Source organism: Babylonia areolata, chromosome 13 (genome assembly GCF_041734735.1).
Source record: "Babylonia areolata isolate BAREFJ2019XMU chromosome 13, ASM4173473v1, whole genome shotgun sequence".
Lineage (NCBI taxonomy): Eukaryota > Metazoa > Mollusca > Gastropoda > Neogastropoda > Buccinidae > Babylonia > Babylonia areolata.
The window spans coordinates 3551311-3569988 of NC_134888.1; the positions used below are offsets into that span (position 1 = coordinate 3551311).

General features: G+C 41.4%; 1 protein-coding gene across 1 annotated transcript in view; it reads right to left on the minus strand.

Moving 5' to 3' along the window:
- Positions 1 to 8660: 8660 nt before the first annotated feature.
- The window catches only part of LOC143288792 (choline-phosphate cytidylyltransferase A-like), a 17062-nt gene continuing 7044 nt past the window's right edge, over positions 8661 to 18678 (minus strand). Inside the window, exons 4-9 of the mRNA XM_076597426.1 lie at positions 18371 to 18487; positions 17030 to 17181; positions 15091 to 15173; positions 13090 to 13228; positions 11650 to 11838; positions 8661 to 9749 (exon numbers count right to left, since the gene is read on the minus strand). Of these exons, the coding sequence (XP_076453541.1) occupies positions 9543 to 9749; positions 11650 to 11838; positions 13090 to 13228; positions 15091 to 15173; positions 17030 to 17181; positions 18371 to 18487 (887 nt within the window). The 3' untranslated portion in view covers positions 8661 to 9542. The remainder of the gene's footprint in view (positions 9750 to 11649; positions 11839 to 13089; positions 13229 to 15090; positions 15174 to 17029; positions 17182 to 18370; positions 18488 to 18678) is intronic.

Consider the following 18678-nt stretch of genomic DNA (forward strand, 5'->3'; position numbering starts at 1 on the left):
AACAGCAGAATAAAACTGGTCATGTGCATAACAGGTCAGTTTCAGTTTCAGTAGCTCAAGGAGGCGTCACTGCGTTCGGAAAAATCCATATACGCTACACCACATCTGCCAAGCAGATGCCTGACCAGCAGCGTAACCCAACACGCTTAGTCAGGCCTTGAGGGAAAAAAAAAAGGTGAATAACAGGTCACTTACAGAAAGGAAAGAACATGGGAAATGCCACCAAAGAACACAGAAGGGGAAGAAGAAAAAGAAGAGGAAGATTACTTGAATCTTTAGTGGGTAAAGAGTATGTGGATTTGTCCGAACACAGCGACACCCCCTTGAGTAACTGAACTGAACTGAAGTGTTTGCTGGAAAGAAAAGGAAATTTTCTTCCTAAAATTACGTTTAAGTAACATACTTACTGTGACCCACTAGTGCAGACTCCAGCAGGGAGTCCGATTCCTGTCCTGTGCAAACTATTACCCACCTATGCGAAGAAAACGAAAGCAGCTACGGCCGATAACTTCCCGAAGTAGGTTACCTCCAATACAATTAAAAAAAAAAAAAAAAGATAAAAAAAAAGAAAGAAAAGAAACGGATGAGAAGAATTACTAGAATATTCTACAATCAACAAGACAATGAAAAGAAAAATTATTTCATTAAAACACATGTTAAGTGCATGCGCACCCACTCACCCACACTTTCATTTGGATGCTTGCTCATTTCATAACACAGTCATTCCACTTCTCATTCACCATGGTTTGGTAGCAAGTAGTTGGAGCATAAGTTAGTGTTTGCAAAAGACCATGAGCAGGCTAATCGAACGAATCCAATAGAACTATCTTTCTTATAGACTTGAGGAAGGAGAGGAAGAAGAAGAAGAAAAATAAGAGGAGGAGGAGGAGGAAGAAGAAGAAAAAGCTGTATTAAGGCTTCGGAAGAGACTTAACCACCAGTAACATTTTGTCAAGACTGTCCACCGAAACGTTACTGAAATATGAAACTCGTAAGAGCACACATCTTTCCGAACTTGAAGACTGAAGAAAAAAGAAAAAAAAAAAGAAGAAAAAATGATGTGGTGTTGGGTATACAGATTAGCGTGCGTGCTCTGGTGCCTTCTTGAATCTGAAGCTGACTGTACAATGTTTCCTTCCATGCTACATACTGTGCACTGAAAAAAACACATGAAAAACCAACACAAATAAGACAATGTCACTTGCAGCTGCTGGAATTGTGTGGGGTGGGGGAAATGAAAGAGGAGGAGTGTGGGGGAGTATGTTTAAAAAAAAAAAAAAATACAAATTCATTTTTTTTCTTCTTCTTCTTCTTCTCACTCAGTAAAAGTAAAACACATGAGAAAATGCCAACACAATTCATGTTCCATTGCACCATTTAAAGCAATATACACATACACATGCAGATGTACACACAAGTTAAAAAGAAACACTTACAATTCATGCTCATAAAGAACTGAGTCAGTGTGTGGCCAAATAAGACAGAGAACGAGAGAGACTTACACACAAAACACAAAAGTATAAATACAATACAATATTGGCATATACTGGGAATGGTTGAGCAGCACCTGGGTGATACACAGGTATAATCTGAAATTCAAATTATGACCAGATTTGGAAATTTTCTTGGAGGTCATTGAAGACTTCAAACAGCTGCTCTCTCTCTCTCTCACTCTCTCTCTCTCTCTGTGGCTCATTTTTATCACAGGAATCAGTCAGTTACAGTAAAGAATTAATGAAACGGAAAAAAAAAGTCTGAATTATTCTTCACAGCCAAAACCTAACTCAAGTGAATTAAATAACTTGGCCTAAACAATGGCAAAAAACCCCAAGGAACTCTAAAAACTATTCTTTGAGACTTTTTGCACAATATGACATAACAGATATTAAATCAAATCAGTTCAAACAAATGACGGGCACAATAGCCGAGTGGTTAAAGCGTTGGACTGTCAATCTGAGGGTCCCGGGTTCGAATCATGGTGACGGCGCCTGGTGGGTAAAGGGTGGAGATTTTTACAATCTCCCAGGTCAACATATGTGCAGACCTGCTAGTGCCTGAACCCCCCTTCGTGTGTACATGCAAGCAGAAGATCAAATACGCATGTGTGCATACGAGTGAACGCAGAAGAAGAAGTTCAAACAAACTGATTCCTTTCATTTGATGTCCAGAAAGAAAGAAAAAAAATCACTTTATAAACAAACAAAACAAAATGTAGCAAAACATTGCAATGGGCACTTACTGATACTTGACTAAGCTCACTGAATGAATAACTGAAGTATAGTCACACCACATGATACGGTTCGGTAAAATGCTGACCCACGCAATAAGAACAGACACAGTGGACTTCTGAATAAGACAGTCGACATTCACATTCACGGAATGACAGCTCAAAGCAACAAAAAACAAAACAAACAACAACAACAAACAAACAAAAAAAACAACAATAAAGCAAACCAACCACAATAAAACCTGAATTCAACAAGAAATGAGAGAAAAAAAAAGTTTCTCTTCAAAGTAAGGAGAACACCAAAAAAAGGGAAAAACAAAGATAAAAAAAAATTACCAACAAAACCAAACCAAACAACTACAGTAAAACACAAATTAAAAGTCAACAGCAACACAAACAAACTACAGTTAAGCACAAATTAAACCAAATAAAATATGAAAACTCTTCAAAGAGAAGGGCAAAACCACAGGACAGCACAAATTCAGCATGCACAAATTCTGAACCCAAAATCGACACCAAACATCAGATAACAAGTACAAATTATCACCAAAAACTGGTCAGCATGAATTCAGCATGCACAAATTCTGAACCCAAAATCAACACCAAAAATCAGATAACAAGCACAAATTCTCACCGCAAACGGACAATCTTGTATCACTTTTTGTCAGATCAAAATCCTCTGTGTGACCTTTGGGCCGTTCTCATCGTGGAGACATATCGTCACAATGCGCTATCACTTTCTATGTGTCTGTATGGCCATTTGTTTATTGAGCATCATGGATTTTGTTCCATGGAATTTTAACTTTTAACAAAAGGTTAAAGATGTATTCTTAGGATTTGCTGCATTCATTCCATAACTAATCAATATCACTGAATTTATTCAGCTCGGTCATGTTTCTTGAAAACGAGTCATATTAGAGTCCTTGTCATGCATTTCTAAAGAATCACAGCAATTAATCAATCAATAAATGAATAAATGAACATTCTCATTTTTGTACTCTCAGATATTAATGAGTGACAAACTGTCTCTGTGACAAAAGACTGACTTTTATCGAGTTTGCTACCTTTTTTTTCATGCATTAGTTTGCTCCTCTGATAATTATTGTTTGCCAGCAAGAGCTGTTTCTATCTTCAAAGTCATTCTTCACTGCTGGATGCAGTTCACAGCTAAAGGAAACTTGTAAACATATTTATCAGTATCAGTATCAGTATCAGTAGCTCAAGGAGGCATCACTGCGTTCGGTCAAATCCATATTTCGCTACACCACATCTGCCTAGCAGATGCCTGGCCAGCAGCATAACCCAACGCGCTTAGTCAGGCCTTGAGAGAGAGAGAAATACATAAATAATAATAATAATAACAAAAAATAAATTAAAAACAAAAACAAAAAACCAACAACCACATAATACCACTACTACTACCACTACTATTTAAAAGGCGCAAAATCTTCATTAAGTCAACTCTAGGCGCGGGCGCGCGCGCACACACACACACACAATGATGATAAATAAGCAAATAAATGAAAAACATGCAGACACACGTTCACACATACACACACACACATGCATAACAGATATGCAACAAACATGCAGTTTCACAGATATGAAAGCACAATCAAATACACATAAACGTTCATATTTATCCAATTCACACACACACACACACACACACGCACACACACACACAAAAATAACACTCCCCTCCCCCAACACACACACACAGAAATACTGACACACTGGGGAAAAACAATGACAGAAATGCATCATTTTCGTATAGTAGAAATGCCCCATATAACCAGAAGAAAGAACCTCCCATTTATCAATCAACACTACCACATTTGTGCACATAGTTCTGTGGAAAAATTTAAACCTGAATCAGCATCGGTTATCATCACTTTCCTTTTAAAAAAAAAGGAAGCAGTTAAGTTGATCAGCTTGTTTGACCACAAACACCAGGTTACAAGTACTCTCCTTCAATGACACAGGGCTGTATCGCAATATGTATCTTGTTTTTTTTGTTTTTTGTTTTTTCACATTTCAGAAGTTTCAGTATACTGAGATACACTTTTCTAAAAAGACAAAGTAACAGAAAGAAAATAGCATTATCGTGTGTACTGACAAAAAAACAACAACAACAAAAAAACAACAACAAAAAAAATAATAAAATTTTAAAAATCAATAAAAATTAGAAATAAAGAAAAATTATAAATGAATAATGTAAATAAAGGTTTTGAATCCACTTCATTTTTAGATCAAATTGTGAAACCTTTCAGAACTCTGTCTAATCAGAAGCAAACCAGCAAAAAACTAATAATATTATTACTACTAACGATATGGATAATAATAGTAGTCAATATAATAATGATAATAGTGAATGCAGGTAACAGCATTGCACAATTGACATTTCAATACATCACAGTGAATAGAAAAAAAGTACAGGTGAATCGACTAGCATCTTTCACTTATGTTGTACATTTCTTCTAGGTTGTTACAAGACGTTTGTAACAGAACCAGTCAGCCAGAAACCGATTATATGTCGTATTCTTTAAAGCAATATAATTTTCTGTTTCATACCTTAGACTTTTAAGATAATTTTGTTAAACTGTACCCGTTTGGAAACACTTGTTTGTTTAAAAAAAAAAAAAAAATTAACTAATTAATTAATTTATTTATTTTATAGTTTGTTCCACCTGTTGACAAAGTTTCTCTGAAGAATACAAAAACCTTTCCTGGTCTGTTGTTTACTCTCTCTCTTTCACACACAGACATATGCAAGCAAGCAAAGCAGCATGCATAAATACAAACAACTTCTGCACTTGAACGCCTGCCGGTACTGACGCCAAAATTCTCTGATCTTATTTAGATTTGTATTTTGCCTGAAACAGGTTTTCAAGGCCATGGCAGTGTGTGCAACAGTAATTCTGTGGTTCGGTTCAGAAGATCATTTTGTCCTAGGCTCACATCATTTACATTCTGACCAACATAAACTTTGAACAATGAATAAAGACTCTTAAAATAATAATTACTTAAAACTTTCAGTGATGAATATATAAACTTTAAATAATGAACAAGTAATTGTAAATAATGAATGAATCGAAGTGTTTAATCCTTGATTAGGCAGTTACATGTATACAATGTCAACTCCAAATAAGATTGAACCAAATATTTTCAGATTTAAACCTAAAAATGAAGGACAATTTCAAATAACAAAGAAGGTGAATTCATACAGACGTTTGACATAACGTCCTTCTCACACTCTGTCAACAAATGCTCTTTTTTTTAAATATATATTTTGATATGTATCAATATGTGCTTGGATATAGATTCTGTAAAAAGAAAAAAAGAAAAAAAACGACAAAAAAACAAAAGGAGCAATGCTCAAAACATGAACACATACATAAAAAAAAAAAGCAATTTGTTTGTAAAAGTTTTGTAGTTCATAGCACTCAAAACAGACCCTGTATCAGAATACGAATTTGAAAACAAAACATACAACAATGCATGGAATTTCAAATGCATCTCTCCACATATAAAGAAACAGACTTCATTTGATGCGAAACATTCATTTCTTACATTGGGCATCAGGGGGAGATAATAATCATAACAACGCTGATACAATTATTTGATTGACTGTTGTTTAGGAATGTTCCCAAAATAAAGCAATGAACAGAAATCTGTCAAAGAATGTTGTAACACTTTTTTCATTTCATCCTGAGTATACGGTAACATGCATGAAAAGTAAAAAATACAAACTTGGACATCTGAATACAACACACGTAAGACATGATGTCAATCATAAAACACATAATTAAAATACAACATACACTGGTTGCTTCTAAATGCTCTGTTTCTAAATCAGAGCACGATCTTGTTCTTGTTCTAACCAGTTATTTCATTCAACAAAAATGCAAAGCAGCTAGTAAAACAGGATGCAGATGTTGGTCAACCAGTCCCTTTAAATTAAAAAGAAAACACCACCACGGTGTGGCAAGATTGAAAAACTTTGTCAATGTGTATTTGAGTGTGCTTGTGCATAAAGAGTGCTGGGATAAAAGCTGGTTTTTGTCACATGTAATGAAAAGGATGACATATAAAACATTTGTATCTATTTGTATTTCTTTTTATCACAACAGATTTCTCTGCGTGAAATTCGGGCTGCTCTCCCCAGGGAGAGCGTGTTGCTATACTACACCCATTTTTTTGTATTTTTTCCTGCGAGCAGTTTTAAGGAAATACTAGTTGGGTCACGGTTAAGTATGTGTAATTAAATGTGCTTTTCCTATCGAAGTGGATATTTCTTCAGAATTTTGCCAGGAACAATCCTTTTGTTGCCGTGGGTTCTTTTACGTGCGCTAAAAGCATGCTGCACACGGGACCTCAGTTTATCGTCTCATCCCAATGATTATGCCTTAAGATATTGCCTCTCCATGTTATATCAGAATTAACACCCTACCCCATCCCCTTTCTGAATTACGCTTCTTTCTGTGCCCCTCTTTTGCTTAAAAACATCGACTTACTGCACACACCTGTCATCCTTGAATCTGTGCAATGACTGCAAAATTCGCTTCCCTAACACTAATATCTATAATCAAAATTCTTTTCTGCTGTCTTGAACTGTTTGGAGGAAAGCCTGCTGAAAAGCAGATTGTGTATAATGTATCCATGATGCACTATAAGCAGAAACGACACTCTAACTAAGCATGTTACCAGTTTATGGGACACACAAATCTTTTTAAAGTTGCACGAAAACACTCTACAACATAACACCATCAAAACAACCCTCTCAATATCAATTTTCATCCTATTCAGAAACACCTGTGCACATGAAAAAGGTTCAGGCTGAAAGGCTGCAAGACTGCCAAGCGCGTGCCAAAGAAGCTTGAATGAAAAACTGCAGGGCCGTTCAGGGCAGCGTCAGCCCACCTTGGTTAATGGAACAGAACTATGACTAACATTTCGTAACAATGGAGTGCGCACATTGTGGGTGAACATCAGGTGGGTGGAAGTTCCAGACTGTCATATGTTGTTCCTGCAGAGAATGTGTGACTTTTAGTAGGCGTGTCTGAAAGGGGCAGGATGGAGGGGTGGGGGTTGGTTCTTTAACATGATTAACTCTCTCCATACGAACGGCGAAAGAGACGACGTTAACAGCGTTTCACCCCAGTTACCATCATCAAAATATTGCAAGCGGAAGGCTCTTATACTGAAGAGGTGAATGTTGACAAAGAATACCACAATTCCGGCTGACGATGGAAGCTAAAGGTTGGGTCATTCAGACACCCACTGGACATCCGAAGAGTCTGTGTAGAGGAGAAGAGAGGACTGGCCGTACTGAGTGAGTTAATGATGTTCTGATGAAAGAAAAAGTGGTGAGAATACATATATGTTAATCAACACGTAACACTTGAAAATGCCCTTGAAAATGATTTGTTTCTGATTGTGCAGATCAGAGCCCTGAACAGCAAAAAAGGGGGACACAATATGCAGATACTGTTGGTAAGCACTGAGGCAAGCTGACAGGCAGCCGTGGTATGTGTGATCCATGCCAGATACATTAAAATATCTACAAAAAAAACACACAAAAAACCCATCAACAAACAAACAAAAAAACCAAAAAAACTCATACACATACACACACACAGAGACCCACACACGCACAAAGTGCAAACCGGACAAGAAAGACACATCAACACATTGCCAACAGAATCACTAAATATAATATATATATATATATATATGGCAAGCTGATTGCGGTAGCTTGTGCGTTTATAAATACGCTTGTGTTTGTGTATACTGGAATTCCAAATAATACAACTTGGTGTTCAGATTTTATCCAGTGAGACTTCATATTTTAAAACTTGCCTTTGTCCAAATTCTCCAATATTAGCACTTGTATTAGAAAGCCACACAATAAAACAACAACAACAACAACAACATCAAAGCATTATCATGTTCTTTACCCCTCTGATTATCTTCAGAGCTGATCTGATATTGGAATCTTAAATAATCTCTCAAAGTGCTTTACAATATTTTCTCAAAGTAACTACAGTAAATTTAAGGCAATATATATAAAAAAAATGTTAGTGTTTAAAGTGTCCCTAATCCATGATTTAAAATACAAAACTAAGACAGTGGACAGTATGACCAGCAATGTAATGAAAGGCTGGGATCTGCAGGCAAGAAACTGATTCTGTTAAACTGAACACTGCGGGAGAGAGAGAGAGAGAGAGAGAGAGATACAGAGACAGAGACAGAGAGAGAGAGAGAGTGTCTTTGTCAAAGTGTGTGTGATATATTACATGGATGGATGTTCGAACTGGTATACGGATTAGACGTATAAATAATGAATTCATACTGATCTCTGTGACATGTTTTGTTCTGTAAATTGAAAACAACAACAAAAACAAAAAAACAAAACATTTAGGGGCATTTTAATCACAATGAACTTTTACCATTTGATCTCGCTTTATTATCTTAAAAGTGTGTGTGATATATTACATGGATGGATGTTCGAACTGGTATATGGATTAGACGTATAAATGAATTCATACTGGTCTCTGTGACATGTTCTGTTCTGTAAACTGAAAACAACCAAAAAAACCACAAAAAAAAACCCCACCATTTAGGTGCACTTTACGCAGTGAACTTTTACCACTTGATCTCTCTTTATTATCTTAAAAGCAAAAGATTCCAGTTCAGAGGCCTGTCTACAATTATACAATGTTGAAGGATGGACGCCCAAGACCAATCTGTCAGGATGTTTCTCTTGAGATCCAGTGACATGTGGTCATCTCACTGCTTACAGGTCAAGGTCAGTAAACATGCACGTCAATGCCGTAATGTGGAATTCATCATTTCAAATAAATATACATCACAAAAACCTCATAATTCCTGAAGCTGTCACACCGCATGCGCACTCTCCTCAAAAACAGTGCTCCTGGTATGTGTTATTCCGTTTCTCTTCACAGAACTCTGTAATAATAATAATAATAATTCCATGGAAATGAACTCAAACATTTTGTTTTTTCTCCTTTCCTTCATCTTTTTATTTAATGAAAATACACAAAAGTGATTGACAGACAGTGTACTCAATTTCTTGTCTGTAGATGAACGGAAACGAGCTCATAGATAAACACTCGTGATTATTCTGTTTAAGTGAGATATCTGCAGGTCCCAAACCTCCCTCTAGTCACGTCGTCCTCAAATTCAAAAAAATGAACACAGGTGAAGCCAGAACAAACCCCGGTGCCCCCCTCCCACACCCCACCCCTCCCCAAACAGAGGGCACGACTAGAACGCCATGACGCACGCACACTTATGGATAGGACTCTGCTTCCTCAAACTCTTCATCCTCCTCGTCGGAGATATCGTCCCCACTGAAGCCAGGAGAGTAGCGCCCACGTTTCCGCGGGGGACTGGCGGCCAGGTCGGAGGTCGGGGAGGGCACGGAATCGTGGGAAGGGCTGGCTGGCGGCGACATGGCGCGGCCGATGCGAATGGTGTTTTCAGTGAACCATTTGTTCTGCAGGATAGGGAGACAAGAGAATGAATGAATGAATGAGTTTCAGTTTCAGTTTCAGTAGCTCAAGGAGGCGTCACTGCGTTCGGACAAATCCATATACGCTACACCACATCTGCCAAGCAGATGCCTGACCAGCAGCATAACCCAATGCGCTTAGTCAGGCCTTGAGGAAAAAAAAAGAAGAAAAAAAAAGGTGAATAAATAATAGATAAGCTTACACAAATAAATAAATAAATAATAACTATAATGAATGAATGAATGAATGGTTTATTCATACAGGCCATTGCCCCTCATGAAAGGGTGTCAGAAAAAAAACATAAGGGAGACAAGAGAGAGAGAGAGAGAGAGAGAGAGAGAGAGAGAGAGAGAGTAAAGTGTCAGGTCAACATTGCTGACATGGTGGGGTTAACTGGAGAAACACAGTGTAGTGTAGTGTAGTGTAGTGTGTGTGTGTGTGTGTGTACGTGTGTTTGCGAGAGACAGAGAAAGAGAGAGAGAGAGAGAGAGAGAGTAAAGTGTCAGGTCAACATTACTGACATGGTGAGGTTAACTGGAGAAACACAGTGTAGTGTAGTGTAGTGTAGTGTGTGTGTGTGTGTGTGTGTGTGTGTGTGTGTGTGTGTGTGTGTGTGTGTGTGTGTGTGTGTGTGTGTACGTGTGTTTGCGAGAGACAGAGAAAGAGAGTGAGAGAGAGAGAGAGAGAGAGAGAGAATGTGTGTGTGTTTGTGAGGGAGAGAGAGAGAGAGAGTGTGTGTGTGTGAGTGCATGCGTGTGCATTTGTTCTGTATTGTCCATATATATTCTGTGTTGCATATATTCAGGACCAAAGGCAATGCCTGAAAACTGAGAGAGAGACAGACAGACAGACAGAGACAGAGAGAGACAGAGACTCAGAATCAGTATCAGAATCAGAATCAAAATTATATTTCATATTCTGTTCAAAATAAGGCCAAAGCCCCATTTGAAATTCTGATTCTGACACAGAAAGACAGGGAGAGAAAGGGAGAGGGAGAGAGAGCAGAGGAAGGGAGAAAGACAGACAGACAGACAGACAGAGACAGAGACTGATTGAGAGAGACAAAGAGAGTGACAGAGACTGAGACAGAGAGAGAGAGAGCAAGAGAGAGAGACAAAAAGAGAGAGGGATGGATAAAGTAGAGACAGAGAATGAGAGAGACAGAGAGAAAGAGAGAGAGAGAGAAAAGGAGCGTGAAAGACAATGAGAGAGAGAGAAAGAAAGAGAGAGAGAGAAAGAGACAGAGAATGAGAGAGAGAGAGAGAGACTGAGAGACAAAGATGGAGACAAAGAGAGACAGAGAAAGAGACAGAGAGACAAAGACGGAGAGAGACAGAGACAAAGACGGAGAGAGAGAGAGAGACAGAGACAGAGACAGAGAGACAAAGACGGAGAGAGAGAGAGAGAGACAGAGACACTAAAGACGGAGAGAGAGATTGAGTCAAAGAGAGAGACAAAGACGGAGAGAGAAGGACAGAGACAAAGAGACAGAGAGACAAAGATGGAGAGAGAGAGACAGAGAGACAAAGACGGAGAGAGAGAGACAGAGAGACAAAGACGGAGAGAGAGAGACAGAGAGACAAAGACGGAGAGAGAGAGAGAGAGACAAAGACGGAGAGAGAGAGAGAGACAGAGAGACAAAGATGGAGAGAGAGAGACAGAGACAAAGACGGAGAGAGAGAGACAGAGAGACAAAGATGGAGAGAGACAAAGAGACAGAGAGACAAAGACGGAGAGAGAGAGAGAGAGACAAAGATGGAGAGAGAGACAGACAGACAGAGAGACAAAGACGGAGAGAGAGAGAGACAGAGACAGAGACAGAGACAAAGACGGACAGAGACAGAGACAAAGACAAAAGACCCAAACAAAAACCCCCCCACTGACCAGCTTCCCCTCCTTGCCGAACATGTCGACAAAGTTGCCGATGAGCTCCTTGCTCTTCTCCTCCCACTTGTGCAGCAGGAGGTTGCAGCTGTCCTTGGACTCCCTCCACGCTGACATCAGCTCCTTCCCCTTGTCCTTCAGCTTCTCCTCCAGCTTGGCGTAGTTCTCCCGGATCTTCAGCCGCTTGGCCTGTGCACAACAGTGGGGGGGAGGGATGAGGGGGGTCGGGGGGGGCAGGGGGTCGGGGGTGGCAGAACTCATCATCATCATCTGGCAGCAACAAGGGGACAGCACTCTTGTCATCATCAAGCAGCAACAAGGGGACAGCACTCTTTTGTCATCATCAAGCAGCACAACAAGGGGACAGCACTCTTGTCATCATCAAGCAGCAACAAGGGGACAGCACTCTTTTGTCATCATCAAGCAGCACAACAAGGGGACAGCACTCTTTTGCCATCATCAAGCAGCAACGAGGGGACAGCACTCTAGTCATCATCAAACAGCAACAAGGGGACAGCACTCTTTTGTCATCATCAAGCAGCACAACATGGGGACAGCACTCTTGTCATCATCAAGTAGCAACAAGGGGACAGCACTCCTGTCATCATCAAGCAGCACAACAAGGGGACATCACTCTTGTCATCATCAAGCAGCACAACAAGGGGACAGCACTCTTTTGTCATCATCAAGCAGCACAACAAGGGGACAGCACTCTTTTGTCATCATCAAGCAGCACAACAAGGGGACAGCACTCTTGTCCTCAACATCGCAGGCAACCTTCCAGACCCAATGTTCGGAATCCTGTCGGGGCAGTGGGTTCAGGAGGGAGGGGGGGGGCATAGTTTAAAACTGATAAAATGAAAACTGATCCTTATACTGTGAAGTAAAGGGCTGACATTATTGAATTACGATAGAATTATGAATGGTTGGCAGCTATGCCTCAAGCAACAACAGGGACAGCACTCTTGTCATCAAACAACAACAACAGGGACAGCACTCTTGTCATCAAACAACAACAACAGGGACAGCACTCTTGTCATCAAACAACAACAGGGACAGCACTCTTGTCATCAAACAACAACAGGGACAGCACTCTTGTCATCAAGCAAGAAAAAAACAACAACTGAACTCAGTCAAAGCTAAGCAGGATAGTTAGAGAGATGTTTCATCACAAAAAAAAAACCCCAAAACAAAACAAAAAAACCTCAACTTTTCGAAATAACTTTAAAGCACCAAAGTCAAAAATCTTTAAAAATGTTAAAAACCTGGATGTGAAATACATGACATTATGAGAGCCGGCATTTCAGTCACATAGTAAAGGAGGTCTGTACCAGTGGGTCACGGTAAAGTATGTGTAATTAAAAGCTTCTTTCGGGATTAAGTGTAGATAAATTATGATTCTGTTCTAAATTAAAATCCAGACCCCCCAAAAATATTAACCTTCATGTAGCTGACGTTGAGATCTTTGTGCGAGTATCCCCTTGCCAGGTTGCGGCGAATGTAGACATCGTAGTCTTTGATGATGCGAGTGATGACGTCTGTAGTGGAAATGCCCTCTGTTCTTTCTGTGGGAAGGAACCTGTGTGGAACAGAGCAACAACAAACTCTGTAATCAACAGAAATACGTGTTCAGTGTGGATGAGCATGCGGTTGACATGTGTGCCAATGTGGTTGGCACTACCCACACACTCTTTTTTTTCTTTTTTTTTTCTGCCCCATCATCTGCACCTTTTCAGTGGCATTATTACTCCCACGCCGCTCATTTAGATTCCCCCATACACAGTCATACCCGGGTTCGTCCGTCGCAGTTCCAGCGTCGGCAGTCCACAGGGAACCATCGATGTTAGGTCGCCAGGAGGCCACACACCAGAGAGGACCCTGCACTGCTGCTGAGTCACTTCGGTGGTGTTCAGTGGTGCCTGTTCTGTTTTAACGTACTTAGGACACCACCTACTAAGCCCTCTACTAACGACAATAATGGCTTAGTCGCACAGCCAGACTGAGTGAGCGTCCCTCTCAGAGTGGAGACCGCCACCACATCCCTCAAACAACAGCCCCCCATGAATCTGTCGACTCTGACGACATTGACAGGACTCACCCCAAGCACAGAAGTGGAAGGGTATCGAAACTGAGGTCACCATGAGAGCAAGGCATGAAAGGCCACAGACTTTGAGACTATTTTGTTTATATTGATGTCCCTCACATTCTTTACCTTGAATCCATTATAAAGTACAATACAGTATGACGTACTTTATTGTCTTCGGAAATACTTACACGGTCCAGTCTTTGACACAATTACATTCCTCGTTCTTTGACATACATGCACTGCCATTTCTTGACACACTTGTACACATCACTCCAAGTCAACACACTGACTTGCATTCCCTGTTCACTCACACACTTACATTGCCAGTTCTTCGAAACACTTACATTCCTCAGTCTTTGACACAATTACATTCCTCATTCTTTGACATGCTTACATTCCCTGTTCCCTTTGACACACCAACATTCCCCATTCTTTGACACACTTCCATTCCTGTTCTTTTAGAAACTTGTACACATCACTCCAAGCCAACACACAGGCTTACATTCCGTTCTTTGACACGCTTACATTCCCTGTTCTTTGACACATTTACATACCCTGTGCTTTGACACACTTACATTCCCTGTTCTTTGACACATTTACATACCCTGTGCTTTAACACACTTGTATACATCACTCCCAGCCAACACACAGGCTTAATTCCCCGTTCTTTGACACACTTACATACCCCGTTCTTTGACACACTTACATTCCCTGTTCTTTGACACACTTACATTCCCTGTACCTTGACACACATTTCCCGTGCTTTAACACACTTGCACACATCACTCCCAGCCCAACACACTGACTTACATTCCCCACTCTTTGACACACTTGTACACATCACTCCCAGCCCAACACACTGACTTACATTCCCCGCTCTTTGACACACTTGTACACATCACTCCCAGCCCAACACACTGACTTACATTCCCCGCTCTTTGACACACACTTGTACACTTCACTCCCGGCCCAACACACTGACTTACATTCCCCGCTCTTTGACACACTTGTACACATCACTCCCAGCCCAACACACTGACTTACATTCCCCGCTCTTTGACACACACTTGTACACATCACTCCCAGCCCAACACACTGACTTACATTCCCCGCTCTTTGACACACTTGTACACATCACTCCCAGCCCAACACACGGACTTACATTCCCCGCTCTTTGACACACACTTGTACACATCACTCCCAGCCCAACACACTGACTTACATTCCCCGCTCTTTGACAAACTTGTGTGTACACATCACTCCCATCCAACACACTGACTTACATTCCACATTCCCCGCTCTTTGACACACACTTGTACACATCACTTCACTCCCAGCCCAACACACTGACTTACATTCCCCGCTCTTTGACAAACTTGTACACATCATCGGCAGAGCCAGTTGTGTAGGGCAGGTCATCGTGAGCCACAAAGTCGATCTGTAAACAGACAGACCCACATCACGTCACCACAGGAATGTCTGTAGTCCAATGGAATCACATCAAGTTGCTCATTGTCCCGCAAACCATAGGAGAGGCATTTCAGGGCATTAATGATGTTAATAAAAATAATGGGAGAAAAAAACATAGTGAAACATGGGCGGCGCTTGAACTATGGCATTGTCTTCCTCCTGCTAGTGCTAGTGTAACAAAAAGGAATTTTTTTTCCTAAAATTATGTTTATCTAACATACTTACCGTGACCCACTAGTGCAGACTCCGGCAGGAAGTCCGATTCCTGTCCTGTGCAAACTATTATCCGCCTATGCTGAGAAAACGAAAGTAGCTACGGCCGATAACCTCCCGGAAGTAGGTTACCTCCCCTCTGTATCCCTGACCAGCTTCCTCTTTTTCCGGCAGCCATCTTGACTCTTGTGTTTTGCTATTGGTTGACTTATATTGAAGAGCCAATCAGAAAAACCGTAATATTCTGACGTCAGCGAACGTAGTACCAACATTGCCGCGCCTTTTCACTGTGTTTTGTGCATGTGCTTTGGATAAAAAAGATCGATTTCTACCATGAAGCGTGCAGAGTCTCAACCTGACACGCCTCCTTTGATCAACTGATTCTGCATGCTCAGATTCATTTTCAACATCACTATCTGTAGCAAAATCATCTGATTCGAATTCCACCTCACTATCAGAGTAATCATTGTCATACTCTACTTCTGATAAATCATCAAGCATATCAATTACTTGCTGCGTTGTGTACAGTTGTTTTCTTGCACGTTTTGTCCCTGATTTCTGCCCTGATGGGCCAAGTTGATACTTTGCACGCTTCAAGTGTTTACGCACCGCTCAACCGGTGGCTGGGCATTATGTCATTTTTCTCTGCCACCGGTAAAGCGGTGGTCAGGGCTCAAAGGGTTTAATACCAATTATTTGCAAATTTTGGCTCAGGAGCTCAGGCAGAAGGGTTAAAATTGCTCAGGAACTCAGGGCTCAAAGGGTTAACAAACACGGGGTCATTTACACAACAGGCTGGCTACCTGGGTAGAGCCGACTGACGGCTGCCACTGGAACGCACACATACACACTCAGACAGACATGTAACATTTTTATGTGTATGACCCTGTTTTTTTGTTGTGCCATGTAGGCAGCCATACTCCATTTTCAGGGGTGTGCATGCTGGGTATGCTCCTGTTTCCATGACATGGATCATGGGATCTTTAACGTGCATATATGATCTTCTGTGTGCATATACACACGAAGGGGGTTCTGGCACTAGCAGGTCTGCACATATGTTGACCTGGGAGATCTGAAAAATTATGGAGTTGGGTGGACTCTGCACTCCAAACTGCACTGATGCAAACTAGGCCTATCGGTTTGTTCTGCTTGGCCAAATTTCGCGCGGCTAACAGTGAAAAGATGACCCGTCTTGCCCAGTCCGCTCTTAGCCAATCAAACGCCTCTAAAAACTACAAGCGCTGAATCATTCCTTTGGCCAAGGCTCTCGACGCCATCTTGTCAGGTTCACGCTCTGTCTCATCTTATGCTTTTTTGGGCTATTAAGCATATTCATTTGACCTTATTTTGCTGCATGCGGCTTGATTTTATTGTATTCTTACCTTTTGTGTGCTCAATTCAACTCTGCCCCCTCGAATCGTACTTTTTTCTCCACCTCTCAGTCGATCCTGTCTTTCCTTTCTCTGTTGGGGATCGGATGGAAAGCCAGCGAAAAGGCAATCAAAATGATCGTGTTTCATGTGATCAACTCATGAAGACCAAAAAACAAAAACCAAACAAACAAACAAACAAAAAAAAAAAGCGCCACCCAAAGCGTGTGGGTGTTCTCACCTTGTGTTCAATCAGGAAGTCCATGTCCAGAGTCCATGGGGCGTCGGTGATGACCTCATCCACGTAGCGACAGTGCCGCACCGCTTCGTAGCGCTCGTATTCGTTCATCACCGTCCTGCCTTTCTTCTCGTTGGTCATTCGGTCGCTGCACACTGTGTCACATGTGCTGATACAGAACCCAGCGTAACGAACACGAGGAAAATTAATACTGACACACAATCGATGGTAACAAACACGAGGAAAATTAATACTGACACACAATCGATGGTAACAAACACGAGGAAAATTAATATTGACACACAATCGATGGTAACGAACACAAGGAAAATTAATACTGACACACAATCGATGGTAACAAACACGAGGAAAATTAATATTGACACACAATCGATGGTAACAAACACAAGGAAAATTAATACTGACACACAATCGATGGTAACAAACACGAGGAAAATTAACACTGACACAGACGAGCACAACAGCCGAGTGGTTAAAGCGTTGGACTTTCAATCTGAGGGTCCCGGGTTCGAATCACGGTCACGGCGCCTGGTGGGTAAAAGGGTGGAGATTTTTCCGATCTCCCAGGTCAACGTAAGTGCAGACCTGCATGTGCCTGAACCAGCTTCATGTGTACACGCAAACAGAAGACCAAATACGCACGTTAAAGATCCTAAAATCCATGTCAGCGTTCGGTGGGTTATGGAAACAAGAACATACGCAGCATGCGCAGCCCTGAAAACAGAGTATGGCTGCCTACAGCGCAGGGGTAAGGAAACAAAAAGGTCATACATGTAAAATGGGACATGGCTGTCTGAGTGTGTATGTGTGCGTGCCTGAAATCTGATTGAATGACGCAGGAAACGAATGATGGGTGACTTCTCCTCCTTCTTCTTCTCCTTCTTCTGCGTTCACTCGTATGCACACGAGTGGGCTTTTACGTGTATGACCGTTTTTACCCCGCCATGTAGGCAGCCATACTCCGTTTTCGGGGGTGGGCATGCTGGGTATGTTCTTGTTTCCATAACCCACCGAACGCTGACATGGATTACAGGATCTTTAACGTGCGTATTTGATCTTCTGCTTGCATATACACACGAAGGGGGTTCAGGCACTAGCAGGTCTGCACATATGTTGTTGACCTGGGAGATCGTAAAAATCTCCACCCTTTACCCACCAGGCGCCGTCACCGTGATTCGAACCCGGGACCCTCAGATTGACAGTCCAACGCTTTAACCACTCGGCTATTGCGCCCGTTGAAACCTGAGCACGATTCCCAACACAAAGCTCCATGGGTACAGATTTACACCAAGCACAAAGCGAAGGCAGAAGAGGTGCGCTCACCACCGACGATGAGGTAAACGTTCGGGAAGGCCATTTTGGCCTGCATCAACTGCCGGGCATGGCCGGTGTGGAACATGTCGTAGATGCCGTCTGCGTACACTCGTACCGGCCGCGGGGCTGCCAACACATTCGTCATTCTTTACTTTTTGTAACGCACTGAGAACGCATATAAACTGTGGAATGACGCAGGAGAGCGGTGCTGCTGACAAATATTCCTTTTTGACGGAATTTTTCAAACAGTGAGGAACATGTCTATACTATGGAATCACAGAGAAGAACAGTGCTGTGAACATATCAACTTGATTGAT